At 47.0% G+C, this 23,949-nt stretch overlaps 1 protein-coding gene across 1 annotated transcript in view; it reads right to left on the reverse strand.

Annotated features, from left to right (window-relative positions):
• Hydin (HYDIN axonemal central pair apparatus protein) overlaps positions 1–23,949 on the reverse strand; it is a 337,184-nt gene that overhangs the window by 81,507 nt on the left and 231,728 nt on the right. Inside the window, exons 33-44 of the mRNA XM_048437266.3 lie at positions 23,698–23,825; positions 23,268–23,459; positions 22,813–22,962; positions 20,402–20,641; positions 19,018–19,186; positions 16,201–16,374; positions 15,142–15,315; positions 12,802–12,975; positions 8,453–8,667; positions 6,311–6,448; positions 3,690–3,873; positions 1,761–1,902 (exon numbers count right to left, since the gene is read on the reverse strand). Coding sequence (XP_048293223.3) covers positions 1,761–1,902; positions 3,690–3,873; positions 6,311–6,448; positions 8,453–8,667; positions 12,802–12,975; positions 15,142–15,315; positions 16,201–16,374; positions 19,018–19,186; positions 20,402–20,641; positions 22,813–22,962; positions 23,268–23,459; positions 23,698–23,825 — 2,080 coding nt within the window. The remainder of the gene's footprint in view (positions 1–1,760; positions 1,903–3,689; positions 3,874–6,310; positions 6,449–8,452; positions 8,668–12,801; positions 12,976–15,141; positions 15,316–16,200; positions 16,375–19,017; positions 19,187–20,401; positions 20,642–22,812; positions 22,963–23,267; positions 23,460–23,697; positions 23,826–23,949) is intronic.

Consider the following 23,949-nt stretch of genomic DNA (forward strand, 5'->3'; position numbering starts at 1 on the left):
CGGGAAGAAGCGAACAGAAGGCACTTCTGAAAATAGCTAACCCGTAGCTTTGTAACCTGGGGATCACAACACTGGATGGGATTATGTAACTGAATTCAGCGGCTGTGAACAATCTGGCAATAGTAAAAAGTTTCTGGATATGCAAGAGCCAAAAATTAATTAAAAATCAAATACCATGTAGACCAGGCTGGCTTGGAACTCACAGAGACCTGCCTGCCTCAGCCTCCAGAGTGCTAGAATGAAAGGTGTATGCCGTAATGCTCCATGTAGCCTTGGCTCTCAACATTCCCCCTATGCTGTGCACGCCATCACACCATGCATGCAGAGTCAAAGAAGCTGTTTGGCTCAGATTCGAGACTGCTGCATGTCATGAATTGCAGGGTTTTTACTGTACAAAGTTTTCTGCTTTTATATAAACAGAATAGCTCAATTATGGAAAAGAAAGACTTAAAGTATTTTTTCTACCTTTTTTTTTAATCGTGGAAGTATCAAATTAGCATGTCACTGCATTAGAATGCTTGATTGATTTTAAAAACTGCTGTATGAGTTTCTATTTTGAGTTTCATTCTAAAAGAATTTTGAAATGAATTTTGGCTTGAGATTAAGACAGAACTTCCAGAAAATTTTGAAAAATAAACAGACTTCTGATATTTTGTACTACATATTTATATGAAAGTGTTCCCAACGGTTATTACCACAAATTAAAAATAAGCAGTCAATTCTGAAAAATGCTGAAGATACTCTTTGTCCTCCAGTACCAAAAATTTAATTCTTTATATAAAAATAAACAAGTAAACGGTTGTGGTGACATACACTTTTAATCCTAGCACTTGGGAGGCATAGGCAAGAAGATCTCTGTGAGTTTTGAGTTTGAGACCAGCCTAATCTACACAGTGAGACCCTGTCTCAAAAGAAAAAGTACATATATATCATTACTATACAAATTTACTTCTATATTTAATAATTAGCAAAATTATATGTATACCAACGAATAGTTAAAACAAGATAAATTTTATTCTGATACCAGAGAATGCTTGGGTTGAACATTAATTTGTCTATATTCTCTGAGGCCACGCACAAGCATTTCTTAGGCAAGGACACAAGCGCACAAAAGCTTAGGAAGCCCTGATTTACCTATCTCTTCATCTCCACAAATCTATAGTTGCTCCTGGTTGCTGTGACTTGCTGCTCACTGAGGCTACATCTGCATCCTTCATGGTGTGTGTGTGAATGCGCGTGCATGCACATGCATACTACAAACAGCTGCTGCTGAGCTCTGGGGCTCAGATGTGCTCTATGACGCAAATGCGCTGCAGCCTTGGTGATAAAGAAACATTTCCAGGCTGCCAAAGCTAAGCTTGTTATGCATCTTGATGAATAGACATTTCTCCGATATAGGGGAAAGGATGAAGGTATGCTGTGGGTGGGGAGAAGGAGACTTACAATCTTCTTTCAGAGTCAGTGAGAGGAAAAAATGGGCGTATATCATAGCTGAGTAACATAGCTCTGCACCCTCTAATGTTGGAAAGCCCAGACCATAATGCCCATGCCCATGATGTCTGACGACAGGAAGGCTGTTTGTGAGACGGACAGCCTGAGCTTGCAGGCCCAGCTTTCTGGAGTGCTACATGGCACGGGGAGGAATCTAGTTCCTGCATAGTCCCTAGAGAGGGACACTGAGGGCTGTGCTCATTGACTCGAGCTGCCCAGACTGAGGGTCATACAGAGGCAGCCAGATGTGGCCAGCCATTGGTTCCCACCTCTTCTTTCTCTCCCGGAGAGCCTGCCGAACCTCACGGTCAAATGCGATTTTCTCTTCTGGTGTCAGGGCATCATATTCTTCCTCATCTAGGGTTTGGAGCCGCTCCTTCTCCTTCGCAATAGCTTCCTTGCGTTTGCGCTCTGTGGAGTGAGGGGTAGAGGGAGGTCAAGGTCTTAGCAGCTTTGCCCACACAGTGACAGCGGGAGGGGAGATGGCATCCCAGTCCCTGCTGGGTTTCCTTTATCTCTACAGTGCCAAGTTTGGTTCCGTCTATGATTGGCTGAGTAGTGGTCCCCAAAGACGCTTAGGTCTCAATCCTTAAACTTGTGAATGCGGGGTTTTCCATGGCAGAAGGACTTCTGCAGACATGACTGAATTAGCCAGAGTCCCATCAAAAGATTCTTTATAGGAGGGAAGCAGGGGATTCAGAGACAGGGTTAGCCACAAAAGCGAGAGTGTGACGAGAGATTATCAAGAAAATAATAATAATTATTAATAATAAGCCCTTTTCAGGTTGATCATCATAGAAAAGTGTTCTAGATAACAGGAAGCAGGAGGCCGAAACACTTCAAAGGAGCCTGCTCACGGTTCCCATGAGAATGTGAGGACGCAGACTGAGTTCTGTCCATGAATGAAGTACTTTAAATATTCCCTTTCTTTAAAACAAAGAGTCGTGAAGACGGTGCCCTGAGATGAAAGCCCAAGTGAAGCACAGTTGAGTATCCAGAACCGATGCTTCTCCGAGACAGGACTCTATCTCCTGGGGACAGTGTTGGCAGTAGTCCCCAAGCCCTCCCCCGTGGGCCACACTTTGTTGACTTACTTCTGACTAAACTAATAATAATTCAAGTGACATTATTTTTATATTTTCGTATCAATTTTCTTCTTAAAATTGCATTTATTTATTTTATTTTTAAAAAATATTTATTTATTTATTATGTATTCAATATTCTGTCTGTGTGTGTGCCTGCAGGTCAGAAGAGGGCACCAAACCCCATTACAGATGGTTGTGAACCACCATGTGGTTGCTGGGAATTGAACTCAGGACCTTTGGAAGGCAATGCTCTTAACCTCTTAGCCATCTCTTCAGTCCTAAAATTGCATTTATTTTCTCTCTCTCTTTCTCTCTCTCTCTCTCTCTCTCTCTCTCTCTCTCTCTCTCTCTCTCTGTGCACCACGGTCCACATACAGATTTCAGAGGACAACTTGTGGGAGCTGGTGCTCTCCTTCTACCATGTGGGTCCCAGGGATTGAATTCAGGTTGTCAAGCTTGGTAGCAAGCACCTTTACCCACAGAACCATCTTTCTGACCCTTATTATCTAGCTTCCAATCAATTTTTTAATTGCTAATTTTTTTCAAGCCATTAAGTTAGTGAGAGAAGTGGCTCACCCTGAGTGTACTGTACTTGGAGTTTGGCTGTGCAGCCCAGGCTGGCCATGAGTTTACAATCCTGCAGCCCAGGCTGGCCATGAGTTTACAATCCTTCCTACACCTACAACATTCCATTCCATTTGGCTATCATGTGATCCTGAGAAGACTTTCAGTATTGTGGGGCTTTACTATCTTCATCTGTAAAATGGGGCAATAATCTTCACTGGTGAGGATAAAATGACCCAAAGTGTACAAAATAGCCCCATTAGGTCAAAGGAACTATGTGGCTGTCTAAACCAGACCGGCAAGCCAAACAACCTAGGTCAGGATGTGCCCACAGTGTGTTCTCCTTAGCCTGTTTCCAATTAGAAACAAGTGCCCCAGTCACTTCCCATGGCAGAGGTAAGGTGCCAATGAGACACAGAAGTAACAACGTCATTTCAGCCCATTGGATGGATTATCGCACCAGGGCAGCAAGTTGAAAAGTACAAAGCCCCATGGCAAGGGAAGCCCTGTTGGGCTTGGGAAGGATGGCCAGGGAGGGCGGGGGCTTGCCTTCTAGCTCCTTTTTGGCCTTCTCCTGGGCTTTCATGGCCACATAGTCCTGAGCCATGTTGAGGACATATATGTGCTCCCGACTGCCGATGGCCTTCAGCAGGCAGAGGAGGGCAGAGGGCGCACTCCGAGCAAAGAGTGTATCCAGGCTATCGAACACCACGCCTCTGAAGCAGTCACTCAGCTGCAAGCACAGAGAACAAGATGGTTATTTCAGGCTGAAGATCAGCTGCTCTCTATGAGAGAGAGAAGGCTTGTTCTTTTGTCTGGTTCTGCATACCCACTGGGCTCCAAAATAAACACCATGAGACCCAAGTCCAGGCGCTGATGCGAAATGAAGGAGCTGGTTTTATAGAATGTACTGGTGCCTCCAAGTGTAAATGAAGACTAAATGCCTAGGTAGCTATGAAGGGGTGTGATGGCAGGCGATGGGAGACCAGGGGATTTATTTCATCTCCCTGTGTAGAATAAAGAAACAGCTTGACGGTTCATGTCTTTAATCCCAGCACTTGGGAGGCAGAGGCAGGCAGATCTCTGTGAGTTCAAGGCCAGCCTGGTTTATAGTTCCAGGATGGGCTCCAAAGCTACAGAGAAACCAAGTCTTGAAAAACAATGAACAAACAAACAAACAAACAAACAACAACAACAACAAAAGAATAAAAGAACAAAGAAAGTGTCAAAAGGTCTAGAAAGATCCATGAGGTATATGGAAATAAGATGCAAAGGAAAGAAAAGGGCAGGGTTCCCACGGGCAGAGAAACAGGCCGTCAGAGCAGCAGTAACATGAAGGCCACCGGCACTTCTCTTTCCGTGTGTGCATGTGTGTGTACATGTATGTACATGCTTGTGTACAGGTGAACATGCAGACATATGCATGTGGAAGCCAGAGGACAACCTCAGGCGTTATTCCTTGAGAGCCACCCACCTCTTTTTGCTTATTTATTTTTAAATGAGGTCTCTGATTGGGACTTGGGGTTCACCAATTCCACTAGACTAGCTGATTAGTGAGTCTTGGGGATCCTTTGGTCTCTGCCTCCCCAGACCTTGGATTATAAGTACATACCATCATGCCCAGATTTTATGAGGTGCCAGACAAATGTTTTGCCACTAAGTTGTCTCCCAGACCCATACTTTTCTTAGTGGTCGCACTGCCTAGGAGAGGAATGACTTTGGCAGTGTAACTGGAGCAGAAGGATTCTGGTGATGTGACCACTGAAGGATGACTTCTCCTATAGTTTAGTATTTACTCAAAAGAGCTCAGTGGAGACACGGGTGACCAGGAACAAGCAAGAGGAATGGAGTTGAATTTCCAGCATTTAAGTAGGTATCAGGCAGGTATGGGTGTTGCTTGTAATCTTGGGAGGCCAAGATGGGGTCTCTGCAGTTAGCTTGCTAACTAGATTAGCCAGATAGTCTAGTAATTGATAATCTCTGACTTCAGAGAGAAAGAGAAAGAGAGAGAGAGAGAGAGAGAGAGAGAGAGAGAGAGGGAGAGAGAGAGAGAGAGAGAGAGAGAGAGAGGGAGAGAGAGAGAGAGAGAGAGAGAGAGAGAGACCCTAACTCCATAAAGAAAAAGTGAAGAGCAGTTGAGAAAGACACCCGAAATTATCAATTTCAGGTTTCCATGTATATGTGTACCTTTCTCCCCCAACTCATATGCACACATATAGACAAATATGAACACACAGACACACACACACACACACACACACACACACACACACACACAAAAGAAATGTTCACTTTTAGTGGCCCAGTGTGAGAAACCAAAGTAAACACAGCTCTGGCCCTCCTAGGTCCTGCTGGTCATGACTGCAGATCAGTTAAGTACATTTTCATGTGTCCTGCTGGAGATCAAACCAAGGCCTTGAGCAAGCAGGCAGGCAGGCAGGCAGGCAGGCAGGCAGGCAGGCACTCTTCCACTGAGCCGCAGCTCTAGGCCCCTCAGGTTCTTAAAAAAATCGTCATATTGGTTTTGACCTTAAAAGCAGTATGTCCTTTAAAAGAATTTAGAAAGAGTAAAGGAGATCTAAAATCCCTAGATCTGCTAACCAAAGCGAGCAACACTTAACTCATCCGACAGGAGCTGTTGTTTACCATGCATGTGACATTATTTGCAAACATATAAAGGGTCATTTTGTTTTACATACTAATCTTTTTCACATTACATAATGAAAACATTTTTAACAGCAATTTACAGAGAGCCATGCTTTATTTTGGAGACAAGATTTCACTATGCAGGCCAATCTGGTCTCAAATCCACAACGCCCCAGCCCCAGCTTCCTGAATGCTGGGATTTCAGGTGTATATCGCCCTGCCAGTCAAACTCTAACTTTCATTTGCTTACATTATACTTTTTAACCCATTGCTCCTTCTGCTTTATTTACTCGTTTGTTTTGATGTGTAATCTGCTCCCTGCATCTTTAAAGAGCAGCTTCAGACTGCAGGGAAGGCAGAGACCATGGGCAAGAGCTGTCAAAGGGATAAGCAAGTGGCTGTTGAGAGACCAATGGGCTCTGAGCCGCTGAGGGTGGCTGATGGTCTAGCAATCTGGGCTCTCAGCACAGGTTCAGCAGGTGAGTTCCAAGCCTGCAGCTTTGTGTGGGTGGGTGTGCACGCACCTGTATCCGCTCAGCTAGGATCTGAACGAGAAGTTCATCTGGGAGCACACAGCTCATCAGCCCGGTCTCACCTCCGACACTGGCGCTGACACTGAGCCGCTTCTGGGTGGGCCCTATGAGGAGAGGGCTGGAGGAAACCTGATGAGGGGGAGAAGAGCCGGAAGTCAGAATCTAGCTTTGTCTCAACGACTGTATCTACAAGTCACGTAACCGCCAGGAACGTCATACAGCTCCTGTAGGCCCCTTATTTATAGACGAGGACTGTAGTGTAAAATGCAGGATTCCTATTCTCTCAAGAACGGCTGGTAGCTTCAAGGAGGATTATCGTGGGAGGTGCTGTTGTATGTGTCCTGAACTGTATTCAATCGAACAGGTACTTACTGAGCTCTCATCACACACCAGCCCCTGGCAGACTAGGGAACCAACAACGAGCAGGGCTAACACTGGCGCTGCCTACGTGGCTCTTAACATTCTCATGGGAGACACAGAGACGGAGCACCTCTCACAGGAATCAGTCATATTGCTGGCAGGGAGGAGCATGATGGGAAAGTGACCAGAAACGGGAATGAAGAGCAGTGACAGGAGTGGGGATGACACAGTGAGATCATGTTTCTTGGGCGACACAACAGGAGACAACGTCGAGAGAAAGGTCATTCTGTGAGGAAGCTGCAAGCTACCTCGGCCGTGTAGGGATGATTTGGGGGCAGGGCTCAGTGTGTATGGAATCTGGTAAGCAATGGAGCCAGTGGAATGGAGGTGGGGGGTCAGACGTCACAATGGAATTGGTGAAGGAGATTGGGGGCAGCCAAGACAGAGCAGGCCGTCGGCAAAGCCATTTTTTGGAGGAGGTATAGTGAAGAAGATCTGCAGGATGAGTTAAGAGCTGGGGATGAATGTAAGGTCATGTAAAAAAAAAAAGAAGAAGAACATGTTACAAAGAAGGAAAAACAGGAGAGCAAGGACAATGGTGGGAATTTAACTCCTGAACTGAGTAAGAGGGAAAGGGGTGAGGTCCAGGGCACAGGCAGAGAGATCAGCCTGAGAGCACGGGCAGGAGCTCCGCTGCAGGCAGGGGCAGCACTGGGCTATGGAAGCCTGCCAGAGATGCGGTGGGGAGGATGAGGTCGTTGTCTGAGCTTGGCAGAGAGATTGCTGACTGAGGATGAAGAAGAGCGGAGTGTCTCAGAGGTCAGGAGAGTGAGGAGGGCCATAGCATGGGCATTTTGAATGGAGGGCAAATTTACTAGGGCAGACAATGGCATGTGTGGTGTTGACTTTCAGGCTACTTAGGAGAGACGAGTAATTTTTCTAGCTATGATCGGTTTGGTCTGGATGGAATTGAGTCCACTGGGGCTGGAGGTTGACTGCCTGGGGAATATGTTAAAGGAGAAGGCACAAGAGAGTGTGGACCAAGGGATAAAACTGGAAGAAAAACAACAGTGAGGTGGGCAGAGAGAAAGAGGACTGGAGGTTTCTATGGGACCAGTTACTTGAAAACGGTGGCTGGTGTGTAGTGTGTGTGATACCATTTATGGGTGTGTAGCAAGGTTGGTGTGCAGAGTGTGTGATACCGTTTATGGGTGTGTAGCAAGGTTGGTGTGCATGGTGTGTAATACTGTTTATAGGTGTGTAGCAAGGTTGGTGTGTAGGGTGTATGATGCCGTTTTTGGGGGTCACTTATATACATTATCATATCACCAGCAAATAACAGAAGTTTAACTTCTTCCTTTCCAATTTGAATCCCCTTCATCTCCTTATGTTGTCTTATTGCTGGTGTGAGCCATAGGAAATTACTATTATGGGACTCTAAAATTGGTAGATTGAATATTGGCCATTTTCTATGGTTCAACTTCATTTCTCCTGTAGCTGTCTTCTGTCACTACTTTATTTCAGATAATTTGTAAGTGTGATCATCTTCCTCCATCAGTGCAGCCTGAGCATGAGACCTTATATTCTTCACCTTCACCTCCCTGGCATCCAGCGGGGTACCAGGTGACTGCACACTCATTTCTAAAGAGGTAGCACAAGGACAGCAGTCCCCTGGTAAGAACAGCCATAGAGGCAGAGGGTGCTGGCCCAGCTGGAGGATACCAAGAAGGAGGAGGAAAGGACCCAACCCTCTGCCCAGAGATCCCTGCCTACCTGTGGTGTTTCAACTGGGTGCGGATGATGCTGCTTCTGAGACCCAGACCAGTGGCTATCCGCCTTGCCTTTGGGGAGCATCACACTCCCACGCACACTCTTTGCAAGTTTAAATTCCTGGGTCACTAGATTGAGTTCCGAGGTAAACTTGCCCAGGTTCTCAGTGCTGAGTCGTGCTGGCACCCCAACATTTTGGGTAATTGAAGACTCCTGGGCTATTAGGAGAAGGTGGATTTTTAGTAAAAGTCATCTCACAATATGAAGGAAATCACACTGGGGATGGTACACCGAAGCCTGTGTTACTCTCTTACAGAATTCTGAATCACCGTCCCATACAGCTGACTGACCTGGGTTGGAGGTGGCTCCACCCATCAAGCAATGGATGATGGCTACCTTAGGTTTGGGTTATTTTCTGCCTGCATTAGTTACTTTTGTTTTTATTGTTGTGATAGAATCCTGTGACCAAAGGCAACTGATAGACAAAAGTGTTTATTTTGGTGTGTGGTTCAGAGAGATAAGAGTCCCTTACGGAAGGGAGGCATGGCAGCAAGCAGCAGGAACAAGAGCCGGGAGAGCACTCTGACAGAGGAAGCTGAGAGAGCAAACTGGAAGGGGAACTAGGTTATAAACCCTCCAAGTCCACCTCCATGACATACTTCCTCCAGGAAGGCTGAGTGCACCTCCTCAAGGTTTCAGAACCTCCCCAAACAGCACCACCAACTGGGGACCAGGTGTTAAAATACCTGCGCTATGGGGGAGATTTCTCATTCAAACTACCCTGCTGCCCGTCTTTCAGCAGCTCCTGCAATAGTCTGGGCCCACGTTCTTTCCCAGCCCAGAGGCCAAGAATTTCTTGAGTTGCTTGTGCATAAATACGGCCTTGCCTTGCAAATCTGACATTTTACCTTTCTGACATTTTGGGCAGTTGCAAGGCCAAGGAATAGCTAGGGCAGAGTTCTTTCTGCCCTCAGCAGAGCTGTCTCAAATGATAAACGAGTTAAGCAAGAAGTGTGTGATTGTTAACAAATACGGCTTTATGCACACAGTAAATTTCCTCTTTTCGTTCCTGAGTCCCCTTCCAAACAGACTGCTACCCTTGCTCAGCTCCCTCTACTGAGATGCCTTTTACAACATCAGCCATTTACAATCTGTTTAGAAAACCTCTTGCTGGAGCACCTTAGTGCCCTCTCTGAGTCTCAGTCTTCTGATGGATCCCTTGCCTGACACATTTGCCACGTCTCCTTGTGTCCCCTGGGATCCTGTCTTCAAAGATGGACTAGGCACCCCTGAAGGAGACCAGGGGCGGAGAACACATTCTTTGCCTCCTAAGCTAAGGAGCACCTGTGGTTCTCTAGCTCTCGGGGAGCTGTCGTCATCTCAGCCAGTAAGTCTCTACGGTTCCCTCACAGTTGCCTTTCACTCTGGCTCACTGTTTCCAGCAACTCCCTCCTCCCTTCCCCCAGGATTTGGGGATATGCAGAGAGAAGCCATATTGTACCTGTTGGGGGATTAGGGAGGCTGAAACCCCTCATGGAGTAAACCACAGCTGATCCTCCACTCACCACGCCCTTATCTGACACACCCACTCTGGGGGACTCAGCATCCTCAGAGGCACTGACCACCAGAATCTCTCCTAAGTCTCGACTGCTCTTCACTGTAGATTCTGGCTCTTCTGCCCACCCCGATCTTCACTGACCATACAGTTTCTTTACAGCGTCATCCATGTACCCCTAGCTGTTTCCCGTCCATTGCACCCTTCATATTTTAACAAGAGCTTCTAGGTATGATCTTAGTATAAATTTTAATTTGAAGGTATGACTTTCTTTCTTCTTTCCCTTTTTCCTTCCCTTTTCTTTCCGTCTTCCTTCTTTTTTTCTTCCTGCTCCCCTGTCCTGTCACCATTTTCCCTCTGTCCCCTTTACTGCTCAATTTCTCTAAACAGTGATCCAAACCACCATGGTCACAGCAATGAATATAATTTAAAAACTTCCAGTAGCCAAATAAAAGTAAAAAAAAAATCAACTAAAGTGGTATATTAATTTAAACTATTATGTGACAATGGACAGTTCACTTTGTAAGCCAACCGTAACAACTGAGACAGTGTTGTGAATTCTCCTGTCTGTTCTGTATCCCCAGGGGTCCAGCGTACACTATGATCTTGTACCACACCTAAGCTTGAACGGACCACAGTCCACGCACTCAGTAGCTTCCTGAGGCTAGTGGTTTCTGCTTGGCATCAGCAGGCTTGGACTTAGTTATCTCATTCCAGTCTGTTGACTGCAGCAGACAGCAAATGTTGGTTAGGGCCGAACCCTTCCACTGGGGCTCCCAAAGACATCAGAAATCTCTGCGTCTTGAGAAACCAACATAGGGCTCATTCCCTTGTAGCTTTCAGCAGGATCCAATTCTGCTCATTCATTGGGTCAGTGGCTTTTTGTTTTTTTAAAATACATCTTAGTTATATGTCAGCTCTATGCCCGACACTGCTCCCAGGGCTGCAAATACAGTAGTGAGGAAAATTAACACAATTCTTGTCCCAGAAGCTTCTCTACTGAGAGCAGTGGGGCCAGACAACAAAATAAACTAAGCGAAATGAGAATAGTATGTTAATTAGAGCAAAGGGCTCCAGAGCAAGAAGGCAGAAGATGCGAAAGCCTCACTCACCCGTCTTCCTTCCCCAAAAGCTGTGAGGTTCTCTCCTTCTCTCCTCAGTGCCTGTCCTGCCGACTCCCTGCCTTTGAGACCCCACCATTCTAAGGGTCCCCTGGCTTTTCTCACAGTGCTTCCTCCTGACACAAGTCTTCCCCAAGGATCTCCCTTCTTCTTCTGGGCCTCTCTGGGCCAATCCCATCTCTCCCAGTATCTGCAGCTCTCACTTCACTGACAGACTCCCCCAGCCCTAGCCCCAGCTTGTTGGTACTCAGCTCAGGAGCGCAAACTCATCATTTCGCCAGGATGCTAACACAATCACATGCATCATTTGTTTATTGGAGGAGAACATTTAAGAGACTTAGAATTATGAGATTGCCTGGGATTTTCCCTTAAGAACTATTCCCTTCTCTACCTGGCAAAGATCCTTGTTTTCTCCCATGAGCACCCCAAGTGGAGGACTGAGAGTTGATCAGCTAGCAGGTACAGTGCTATCAGGAACTATGGCATGCTCTTAGGGTTTCATGGAGAGAGGAACCAGCTCTAAGCAGGCCCTCTGCTTCACTCTACATTTTTTCCTTGTGCAGTTGTTTTCCTGACCCATTGTCCTCAAATGACCTGATGGAGCCAGGATTCTTGACTTGTGATAGGAAGACCACACCAGACTTCTCCGTGATGAGATCCAAAAGCTCAATCCATCTCCTTATGCTGCCTCTTCCCCCAGGATTTCTACCTCAGTGAATGACTCCACTCTCCTAGTTTCTGTGGCTAGAAGTCTCTGCAATCATCCCTGAACAACCCCCCTTCCAATTCTTCATCATGTAGGTAGACATAGACATTGACACAGAAACGGAAATGTCTATGGTTGTGGTATCTTCCCGAACTCATCTCTGCTTCCCCCACGAGTGCCAGCCCAACCACGATGTGGGTTGTGTCTCTTATGGTCCTGTGTCAAGCGTCCTCTTGCACCGGTCATGGAATAATACCTCTGTATGCCAGGTGAAGAGGATTCTGTGGGATAAACTGGCAACAGGTCCCACTTCAACCTTCAACCAGGCTGTAGCAGAAGAGGATCAAGGTGACGCCTAGAAGGATGATCTTACCAGTAAAGGGTACCACCACTTGACCAGAAGAAGCCAAGAGTGCCCTGAGGTGATCGATTAGTTGGTGAAATGCTTGCCACGGAAGCCTGAGGACCTGAGTTCAATCCCCAGAACCCACATAAAAAGTCTGGCATGGTAGCATGCACTTGTAAGCCCAGTTCTGGGAGAAGAAACTAATGGATATTTGGGCCTCACTGACTAGCTTGCCCAGCCTAATTCGTGAACTCCAGACCAAGGAGATACCTTATCAACAAACCAGGTGGGCAGGCATGGTCATCCTCTGACTTTCGTACATACATGCCCTTACATGCATGTGTACCTACACATATATGTATGCAGAGATGAGTTCAATTTCTCTGAGAGCAAGTTCGGGACTAGAAGGTTCCAACAAAAGATGACTTGGGGAAGTCTTCATGGATATGGGCTTTGGGGATCTGGTGACTATTAACAGGCAAAATAGAGACAAGGACAAGATCAAGAAACAAGGTAAACTCAGAGATGGGAAGACTGGTTGGGTCAATTATAATTATGTGTGAGTGTGCGTGTATACACACACACACACACACACAGAGTAAACCATGGAGAAGGGGGGCTTACCCGACTCCTCTGCTTCCCTCATGGACTGCTCTATGGCAGCTCTGATGCATAGCTCCCGGGCCCGAATCCCTAAGATGTTGGTACTGTCTGATATGGCTTCTAGGACAATGGAGTCGATGTTCAAGCAGGCTGCGTTGTAGTACTTGGCCAAGCTGATGGCATTGGCTGTCTTTCCTGTAAAAACGGTCAGGGTATTAATTCTTAGGATTCTCAATTGCTCAGTGTCCTAGACAGAGGTCTGTAGAACAGAGGACCCGACAGAGTGGTTTCTGAAAGCTTCACCTCCAAGTCTCTTAAGCGGCCGGAGGGAGCTCAGCAGAGACGAGGAAGTACTGTCAGAGCTGTGGATCAGGAAGTACAGTCAGAGCCATGGAGCTGCTCCTAACCGTGCCCCTGTGGCATACGGGCATGACAGCTGACAGCCTCACTAAGGTGCCCCCCTAGGTAGAAATACAGTTTCTACTGGGTAGTCTCTAAAGCACTTTGTCATCCCCCCCCACTCCTGCCACTGTCGCTGACACTAATGTTGGGTTTAAACAATAACCTGGGCTGACTTGGTTTTTCTCATTTCAATCTACTTTCATTAAAATGTAGAAAATTCAGAAATAATAGATGAGAGCAAAGAAAAAGGATCTCGTAATCCACTCATATAGAGATACTAGAGTTGGCCTACAGCTGCTAAGTTGCCTAAGTAGCCACTTTATTGATACTTTTCATTAGGCATAGATGGGGGCTGGGGAGGTGGCTCAGTGGTTAGGGACACCGGCTGCTCTAACCAAAGAGTAGTTTGTTTCCCACCACCCACACGGTGGCTCACGACCATTGTAACTCCAGTCCCAGGGAGCTGGTGCCCTCTTCTGGCCTCTGTGAGCACCAGCTACACATGTGCTGCACATAGACACGAGCAGGCAAGATATTCATACATGTAAAATAAATAAAAGCACAATAAATATAAAAATAACAAACAAAATGGGGGTCTGAGAATGCGACTCAGTTTTAGAGTGCTTGCCTAGTATGCAGGAAGCCCGGGGTCTGATCCCCAGTGCCACACAAACTGGGTGTGGTAACACAGATCCCTAATCCCAGCTCTTGGGAGGCAGAGGTAGAAGAATCAGGAGTTCAAAGCCATCCTTATCTATATAGAGAGTATGAGACTGGCCTCTGCTAGAGTCCAAGAAAGAAAGAAAGGAAAAGAAAGGAAGAGAAGGAGGGAGGAACTGGAGAAAGAAGGGATGGAGGGAGGATAGGAGGGAGAGGGATGGAAAGGGTTACACAGGATGCCAAGTTATAATTCCTAAAAATGTATGTTCTCATTCCTGGAGCCTGTAAACATGCTCCCTTATGTGCAGGTGGATCAGTTTACAGATTCTACCGTGGAATATGACTGGATTATCTGAGTGGCCTCAATCTCACTACAGGGGTCCCTAGGAGAGAACAGCAGGAAGGCTGGCGTCAGAGGCTGCGATGTGCAGGGGCACACTAGAGGAGACTGCACTGCCGGCTTTGAAGATGGAAGCTGTTGCCCTGGGCCAGAAATGTGGGCAGCATTTCTAGAAGCTAGAGAAGACAAGAAAATGGACTGCCCGCTAGTGCCTCCCAAAGGTACACAGTCCTGACCCACTTAAGACTTAGGGCCCCCAGGACTGTTAAAGAGTGGGTAAATCTGTGCCTCTTCAAGCCACTACACTTGTGGCTGTTACAGAGGAAATATCAAACAGATATAAATTATAAATCGTAAGTTTGATACTTTCTCCTCATGAAAAATGGCAGATCATGAATATCTTTTCTAAAAACGTGCCTCTGTGTCTGGTATTTACATGGACACACACCCAGGCTGGCATGTGTGAAGGCCAGGATATCGTTCTTCGATGGCTTCTCCCTCTTACTGTTTAAGCCAGGGTCTTTAACTGAACCATTTCACCGAGACTGGCCGAAATAAACCCTGGGATCTCCCAGCACTGGGGTTACAGGCAAGTCATGGATCTCAGCTTTTATTTGGGCTTTGGTGTGTGTGGGGGTTCCAGACTCATTTCTTCATGCTCGTCTTTCCAGCACGTTAATTACAGAAGCAGTTCCCCAGTCCTGTCCTTGCCTCCACTGTAAAACACTTGTGATATGTTGGCTTCCAACTGCGGTGAAATAGACATGAAACGATTTAGATCTCTTTTTCAGCCTGTGCTTTGGAGGCAGGGTCTCTGGGTACATACTTGTGATCCTTTATTATGCCGTTCCTCAGATAAAACTCTTATGACTGGCCCTGACCAAGCTGATGCTGCCACAGTTCCTTATGGAAGAGACACGGCGTCTCGGATCACAGTCTCCCCTCAGACTGTCACATACCTGACAAGGGAGTCCCATGGATGATAATGGCGATGCCCTTCCGGTTCTTGGCCAGGCGGCCTTCTGCAGAAATGTCGATGCCTAGGTGGCGTGCGATTGCCTTGCTCACGGGGTTGCTTTCCACCTCTCCAACCTCTTCTGCAGAGTGACTGTCTGTGCTCTGGATCTTGTCAGCTGTCAATGCAAACTGCATGTGAGTGTGTGCACAAGTGTGCACCCCAGAGTTTACATAGGTACATAGGTATCAATAGAGATGAGAGCGAAGTTTTCTTTTTAAATACCCTTGTTTCTAAAACACCCGATGGTGCAGCAGCCCCACCCATGGTACTTGGCTAATAACGTGTCTCTGCATTTTAAAATAAAGAGATATTCATTGACTTAAATTCTACTTGGAAGAATTTCTCTTGTTGAAAAATAAAATGGATGGCTGTGTGGAGAAGAGTTTGGAGTTGGCTCTAGGGGGTCCAAGATACTTCAGAAGATGGGGCAGAGCCACGATTGTTGAATGGGGAAAAGGTGCCACAAAAGGTCAGGGACCACTCAGGGGTGAGTTGGCCAGGCTGGGCTAACCACGAGGTATGGCACTGGAACTCTGCCTTTATCTCGGGTTTGCTATTGTGTTCCCTGGCTTTAATTCAGATCTCAGGGAAAACGAAGGTCAGAAAATGGGTCCATGAAGCTGGGAGGTGAAGTCAAGGGTTCCTTAAAGTTTTGATTGGAGGGACATTTGGAAGAATGCTTTCTACTTTCTCAGAATGTTTCTTTAAACATTTCTCATTGGGCTATAATGTTAGCGTTAAGGGATCAGGTCTTCCTTAGTCTCGTTAAAATGCAAGTGACCGCAGCTAGAAGGGAATATCACATGCTAAGCCACTCTGCAGGCTTCCGTGTTCACAGTACAGTGTGAGTAGATGGGCCACCAAAGGGTACGCACGGTGGGTGGGAAGCCACTGCAGGAGGCCCAGAATACCCCTTTGTATGGAGAAAGCTATCCAGAGATTGAACGTCCCTTTCATGTCTGCCTAGACAGAACTGCCCCCTGCCGCAATGCTCGGTTACTTTGGAACATTAGTTTTTCCAGGCTTTCTTCATCCTCATCTTCATCTAGGTAGTTCTTGGACTCAGTCATAAGATGCCGCTCTTCCAGGTTGGATGTGGCAGAGATCCCTCGGCTAAGTGATGTCCTCTTGGTGCTGACGGAGGTTCCCGGGTCTGATGGCATCTCTTCTTCTTCTGCAGAGGAAGCAGAGGAAGAAAACACATGGGAAGGAGCTGGGTGGGGAACAAGGGAGATGGGGAAAGAATGGCTGTGCTGACCAGCACCCTATACTACCAACCCTAATGACCAAGAGCGCAATCAGCTGGCTCCCTCTGCACAGTGTTTCTGCATTTAAACGTGCTTAGATACTGAAAGTACACATTTGCCCAGGAAACTCAGAGAATTCCTAAGAGTCCCAGATTACAGTTTAAATTGTTAAAAAATAATAATAATAAAGACTGAGCTAGACACATGGTGACGGGGACTGAAGCTGGTCCTATAACTGCCAGAGCAGAAGAGGCACTGCTCCACAGATTTTAATATTCAGGTTTTCAGGACAATGTGGAGACTGTGCTGTACAAACCGTCCTGGAGCCTGCATTCACCCTTAGCTTCTCACCGATGTTTCCCGTGTCATCATTAAATGTGTCTGGCACCTGTCAGACCAGTGCCCACCTTATTATCCCCTCTTCCACAGCATCTCAGTGGGTATAGCAGTCTGTTACCACACTAGGTGACCCCCTCTAACCTAGGGGCATTATCTGTTTTGTTTGGAATTGAGATGTGACTCGAGGGAGCTGCCCTTCCTGGGCCATGGTCAGGGAGGTCAGAGTCCACGGCATGGGAGCAGCGTGAGACAGTGTTGGGAGGGGTGTCGGTGAGCATTCAGCCCGGGTTCCCCCTGGACCCATCAGCCCTGGATCGAGATCATCTTCCGCTGGGACAAATGGAAAAAAAAAAGAAACATCAGTTTAACTTTGGTGTGTACGGACTTCAAGAGCAAACAAGGCTCTCGTCTGCCTCCACGAGGTCCTGTGTACACTGCAGGCTCAGGGTCTCCTGAGGCCACTGGACATCCCTCTGACTTGAACTGTCTCTCCCTCATCATCATCCTGACTGTCAGCTCTCCAAAGGGAGGTTCCTTCCACCGTTTATCTTCTTTGCAGCTCTGCAGCTTAGCCCTTGCAACACAGTGGGTAATCTCTGCATTTCTGCCTCCCTACATCCATACACTGAAGCTTTGGCCCACAATGTCTCAGGTGACTCTATTTGAAAATAAGCTCTTTAAGTAGGTAATTAAGGTTTCCTTAGTAGGTGATATAGGTATGTCCTGATTTAGTGTGACTGGTTACAGCATTGAAGAGATTAGGACAGAGGCCCACAGTGGGAAGGCGCAGGATGAAGAGAACTCTCCACAAGAAGAGATGGTTTTCAGAAGGTACCAACCCCAAAGATACCCTGATCAAGTATATCTAGCATCTAGAACTGTGAGAGCCACTTGTCCTGTGACATTTGTACAGACAACTCCAGCAAGTTATTGGTGCTGAGCACTGGTCGGAACACTGAATGTAGAGGCAGTCTTTCCTGCAGATCAAGTGAACAGTCTCTGACTGATCTGCCTTGAGAGACCATGAGGCAGGAGAAGAGGATTCCATCTGGACCATTAGGTCATGTCTCACATGCTACACATTGTTGAGTATGTCATGCACTGGCTGCTGTCCCATGGTTTAAAAGAAAAAGGCTATATAAGATGTGCGTGTGTGTGTGTGTGTGTGTGTGTGTGCACAAGTGTGTACACGCAGAGATCAGAGTACAACCTTGGGTGTGGCCTTTCCCCTCCACTTTTGTTTGAGACCGGGTTTTTCAAACACTGCTGAGTGTGTCAGACTAGCCGACCTTAGTATACCCAGATGAGCTTCTGGTCAGCCCGCCTCCCATCTCATCATAGGAGCTGCGGGGTTTCAGACAGGCACTACTGTATCTTGCTGCACATGGGTTCTGGGGACCTGGCTCTCATGCTCCTTGGCAAGCACCTTATCCACCTAGCTGTCTCCTCAATGCTTGTCTTGTGGAAGACGCAAGTGTGACTAGCAGAACTACACACGAGAGGACGGTTAATGCAGAAGAGAGAGAAATGGGCTGGGAATATTTCCAGCAGGGACAGAGAAGCAGAAAGGAGAGGGCACAGTGCCACCAGTCATTTGGTCCTACAAGTCATAAAGGGGGCTGTTCTGCTCAAGAACACAAGAGAGGCCCCGGGGAAGGGATAAGATACACAGGGCTGCTGGACCAGAGGACTCAATGGCGCAACAGCAGGGATGCTCATGATGGGTCCCGAGGACCACAGGAGGGCTGTCCTTTTTCCAATGCAAGTTCCCTTGCCCCTGGCCACTTGAGTATGTTAGGACATCAATTTCCACCATGTGGGAGACATATTATCTAGGCACGGCCACAGGAAGCAGTGGTGTATAGTGATTGCTGTCAGTTACATATAGGAGGATTTGGACTGCAATCCTGGTTCTTCTATATACAGCTGTGTACTTGGACTCTCTTTGCTTCAGTTTCTGTGAGAATCCCTGGGCTCAGCCTCCAGCACACATTCTTCTCTCCACAGTCTCTGGTTTTAAATCTCAGTACCCCCAGACTCTAGCAACAGCAGACTGTGCCAGCTCTGTGTCCTTAACACAAAGATCACACAGCCTATTTGGTAATGGTCTTAAATGGCATGCAGCAGGCACCTGGTACCTGGCAAATACTCAGTAGCTGGCCCGTCTCATGGTAGGGGTAATTCAAAAGGAATGGAACAACAGCCAGAGGTACTTCATGCTGGGTTCTCACCATTCTCCTGTGACATATTCTCCATATATTTTGCCTTCATCTGCTCCTCTTTTGATTTCTTCATCTCCCTAAAGTAATCGTAGACCTCCTGGGGCAGCTTTTCCCCTGGGTTCCGGGGAGGCAGCAGCAGGGTGTTGTAGGAATCATAGCCCTTCAGCTGTCGCAAGATCTGCTCAAGGGGAGAATGAAAGCTACCGTTGGCCTCATTTGAGGTTTGCTCTTGCTCACTGGCCTCATCAAAGCCCTGCTTCTACCAGAGGCTGAGATCTATAGAGATGCTTTGTGGGTTTCACATGGTGGGGCCCTCGAGAGAGGTCTCAAGGTAGAGCCCCTCCCTGAATTTACAGGGATTCAAAATCTCTATTTTGTTCCACACACACCCAAGCATATCACATGTGGGAGACAAAGTTCTTCTTTCTTTAATTATCGCACACATACTTTTTTTCTAATAACTAACATAGAATTCTATTATCCACTCAGAGTGAGTGGGTCATTCTCAAAAAGTGCAGTCACATATTACCCAATGAGAGGGATGTGTTCTGAAACATGAGAAACACATTATTAGGGGACTTTGTCATTGTTCTAAAACCCGATGGCTATGATGTCTGAAATGTCACTCTATTCTGTGTTAACATCTGAGGTGTTGTACAGGGTAGCATTTGTTACAATATTACACTTGGTGAAGGTGGTTTCTTCATAAAATAGAGAACACGGAGAAAATAGGTAAAATGACAGATGGTATGTGTGTGTGTGTGTGTGTGCACGTGCGTGCGTGTGTGCAGGGTATAGGTCAATGTTCACTGTCTTCCATCTTTTTTTGGGGGGGGGCTCAGGGTATTTCACAGAATCTGAAGCTTAGCGATTCAGCTAGCCTGATGGATTCTAAGGACTTCTCCAGGAACCCCACCTGTCTCCTCCTTCCCAGGCTAGGATCTTAGGTGAGCATCACTGTGCTTGGCTTTTTCACGTGGATGCTGGGGACAGAACTCACTCAGGTTCTCACGCTTCAAGAAAGGAACTTTACTGACTAAGCTATCTCCCCAGTCCATATTTTTTAATTTTCCCAATTAAAAGAAGCCTAAAAGAAAGTTATTTCAACTATAATGGCAAGTTGTTACATGGAGTTCTTTACTATGCAAATACTGACCATAAACATGCATTGGCTTTTTAATTTGTTTAAAGATGCACATGGGAATTACAAAAAAGTAGTAAGTTTTCATGGGGAAAGAAGCAGGTGGAGAAAGTCTATAGATAAGAAATTGATAAGCTGGCAAGGAAAGGTGGGGCGGGGGAGACCAGAGGGAAGGCACTGTGGACGCAAGGACACAGGCGGAGGTAGGGCCTGCCATGTCAGCGGGGGTGTTTGGTTTGGGTCTCTGCTCACCTTCTCCTCTAAGAGATACTGCTGGTCAAATTCTAGGGAGTAAAACTCAATGGGGAAGTTGCAGGGGTTCCTCACAATCACCTCGGCCTCATCCCCTGGTGCAAACGGCAGGAGGGGCCCCAGCTCCAGAACGGAAGGACTGAATTCCAGTCGTGGCTCCAGCCCTTGCCCCTGTGCCAGGAGCGTGAGCTTCTGATTGCTCTGGCCAATGTGGAACAGCAGCAATTGGCTGTAGAACTTCTGGAAAACACGGAAACAACACACAGCGCACAGCTGAGAACCACCAAAAGGACAAAGCTTCCTGCCTCCAGATGAAAGGAGACACGCTTCCTACACAGCTGTGAAAGAGCAATCCCCATAGCGAGGGTGCTTACGTGGTGTGTACACAGCATGCTAGGGGCTGGACGAGGGGCTCGGCCACACACAGCAGGCCTAAGTGTCATCTTCATGTCTCTGAGTTTCCTGTATGGGTCTCGCTCTCTGTGACTCTGGGCCTGAGGCTGTCAATGTCCATGGGCCCATGGGCAGCAGAGAGTGTAGTAGAAAAGCCAGGGAAGTAACGGCTTCTGGGACCACTGACTTTCACCAATGACTCTCAGGAACATGGCAAGTATCCCACCTCCCCTGCTCCATTGTGATAGTTCCCTCATTTGGAAGTGATAAGAATCCAGAACTAGGCTGAGGATAGCTCAATTCCTAGCACCACAGAGAAAAATAAAATCAAGCCCAAATCTTGAAAAACCCTTGCTCATCTTAAATCACTCTGAAGAGCTGCAGGCATGTTACTAATTTTCTTCGGAAGCATGGGCAGGTTAGATGTGCTAGAGCACACAATTGTAATCCAACAGAGGCAGAAGGTCAGAGCAAGTCTTTGGTCAGCCTGGTCTACTTAGCAAGTTCCAGGCCAGCCAGAGATACAGTGAAACTCAACAAAAAGCACAAAAAGGAGGAGGAGATGGAGAATAGGGAGCAAGAGGAGGGAGGTGGAGGAGAGGATGGAGAAAGGGAAGGAGAGAGGATCAAGGAAGGAAGAAGGGGTGGAGGAGGAACAGGAGAATGGAGAGAGGGTTCAGGGAGGGAAGAAGGGGAGGAGGGACAGGAGGATGGAGAGAGGATCAGAGAGGGAAGAATGGGGGCAGAAAGAAGCTTCAGCATCAGCAGCAATATGGGTAGACTTTGATAGGTAGGAACACAGGCTTCATTTTAGAATGAAATATGAAGCTATTTACTTTTCTACTTTCCCATTGCAGATTCTGGAGCATTTCTTCAAAGCTATTACCAGGAATGTGGGAGTTAGCCATATATTGTATAAAATTCACATAGATTTTTCTTGTGAAAGAATAGAATATATGAGGCGTGGTGGCGCATGCTTGCAACCCCAGTACTTGTGAGGCCAAGGATCGAGGGTTCAAGGCTACCTTAGTGCTGCCTAGTGAGCTCCAGGCCATCCTGGGCTGCATAAAACCCTGTCTTTGAAACCAAAATCAAAAGGAAAACATCACTCAGATGTTTTCAGCTTTAAATAAAAATTGTCACGGTGAGACGTCTTGAGATCCTTTCCAGTTCTTGGGTTTTATTATTCTTGCCATGCGCTCCATTAGGGATGACTTTGAACTCATGGCAATTACATAAGAGACATTTATCAGGCCAAGGGAGGCTTTCTGCCAGGAAGTACTGACTACCATGGTGACGGATGGTGGAAGTTAATAGTTCCTGAATCACTGACGATACACAGGGGAGCGTGCTGTGTGCTCCATTCAGTGGTACTAATCTTCAGAATGACCCTAAGAGCCCTGGCTGCGGCTCTGTGCTAGCTTATCAGAAATCCCAGTGTCCAGATGCCTTCAAATTCTGATCAGTAAGAAGGTAAGCACAGTGCATCTGGGCTCTGCTACCCGGTGTCCTAAGCGGAGTCTCAGCAAGGTCTCCTGTAATGAAATACATTAATATTTTGGCCGTCGCAATGTTTGAAAACTAAGAAGGATAAAGAAAGGCAAAAACAGTTATGTCAGATCAAATGAGATTTTTCTATTGAGTAGGTTTTAATATGAAACTTATGAAATTGCAACCCCCACGTTTTGAGCTTATTGGATTTCTGAATTGCAATAAGGGAGGTTTGATATGGGAATATTATTGCTTTTTATGTTACCTATGAACAAGCCGAGACTTAGACAAGTGATTTGTTCAAAGATACACAGCCTGTAAATACAGAGGCAGAATGCCTCTGATACCGTGACGCAGTGAAAGCTGGCATATCACTCAGGGCTGCTGGGCCCAGCCCACCAGGCTGGCTACCCAGGAAGTAGCATGCCATATGCAGAAAGGTCTGAGTCTCAGGCAACCCTGGGCTCTGACCTCAAAGCGACCCAGAAGGAAGATCTCTACAGAGGCTCATATGTTTTCATGCTCACCTCTTCTTTGGGCATGAATTTTACTTGCACATTGGCCCTCTCACCAGGGTCCAAGACTCCAGAAGTGGGTTGGATCTCAAAGATCCGAGTCTTTGGAATCATCTCCGCCTGTAGTTTCCGTCTCAAATACTTCGGCATGTGTTTATCCATCTGGGTTATAAACGTTAGACAATTAGATCATTCATGTAGCAGACAGTCCTTGTCTACTCAACACTCACAGGAGCTACATTTCCTGAGCACTTTCCAGGCACCAGGGTATGTGGACCAGAGGCAGACGGGCGGTATGGCATTACACCCAACGGCAAGGCCTGAAGACATCTTCCAGTACCAGGTTTAGGGCGTGGACAATGGCTGACACGGAGAGGCTTCCACAGGAAGTTAAAATGATAGGAGGAAAGGCCTAGAACCCCAGCTCTGGCTAAAGTAGAGGTAGAGAGAAGGGAAACCCAATTTACCTTGTTAGTAGGCTTGGGGGTCTGGACAAACCAGTCACAAGGAACTTGAAGAGTGTTGGAAAGCTGAATGGTTTCCACCATGCACTGCCCACACTGGATTGTAGAAAATTCTACTTTGTTGCAAGACAAGCTCATGCTTGGAATGGTCACAGTGGCTTGGAGGCAGAGGTGAATGGTTGGCCCTCCAGACACCTGGAAATGGACAGAAAATTGTGGCTACCATGTGGCTTGGAGTTAGGAACAGCAGCAGCAGCAGCAGCAGCAGCAACAACGACACAATGTCGCAGGCTGGAGATATAGCTCAGGGGTAGATATCTTGCCTAGGATGCTCAGAATCCAGCTTTTGATCACCAGGACTGTATAATCTTGGGGTTCTCAACAGGCATGGCTGGGACCTGGAAGGCCATGTAGGCCCAGCGGCGCGCCATACCTTGATGGGGAGAATGACTTCTTTGTTCCCCACAGGACTATTAGCCCCTTGTGGGTCGCATCTCACTTCAAATGTTTCTGTCTCGCAGTAGGGCAGATTCTTTACACGGTCTAGCTCAGTGCTGAAGCCTAGATGGTGATGGAGGAAATGATTTTTCATGAGCAAAGAAAACAGCACAGAGAAGCTGCTCTCTGTAGCAGGCCCTCTGGGACAGGCTGTCAAAAGTATCACGGAATAGCCCAGAAACTCCTT

This window comes from Myodes glareolus, chromosome 22, assembly GCF_982192425.1.
Source record: "Myodes glareolus chromosome 22, mMyoGla1.1, whole genome shotgun sequence".
NCBI lineage: Eukaryota > Metazoa > Chordata > Mammalia > Rodentia > Cricetidae > Myodes > Myodes glareolus.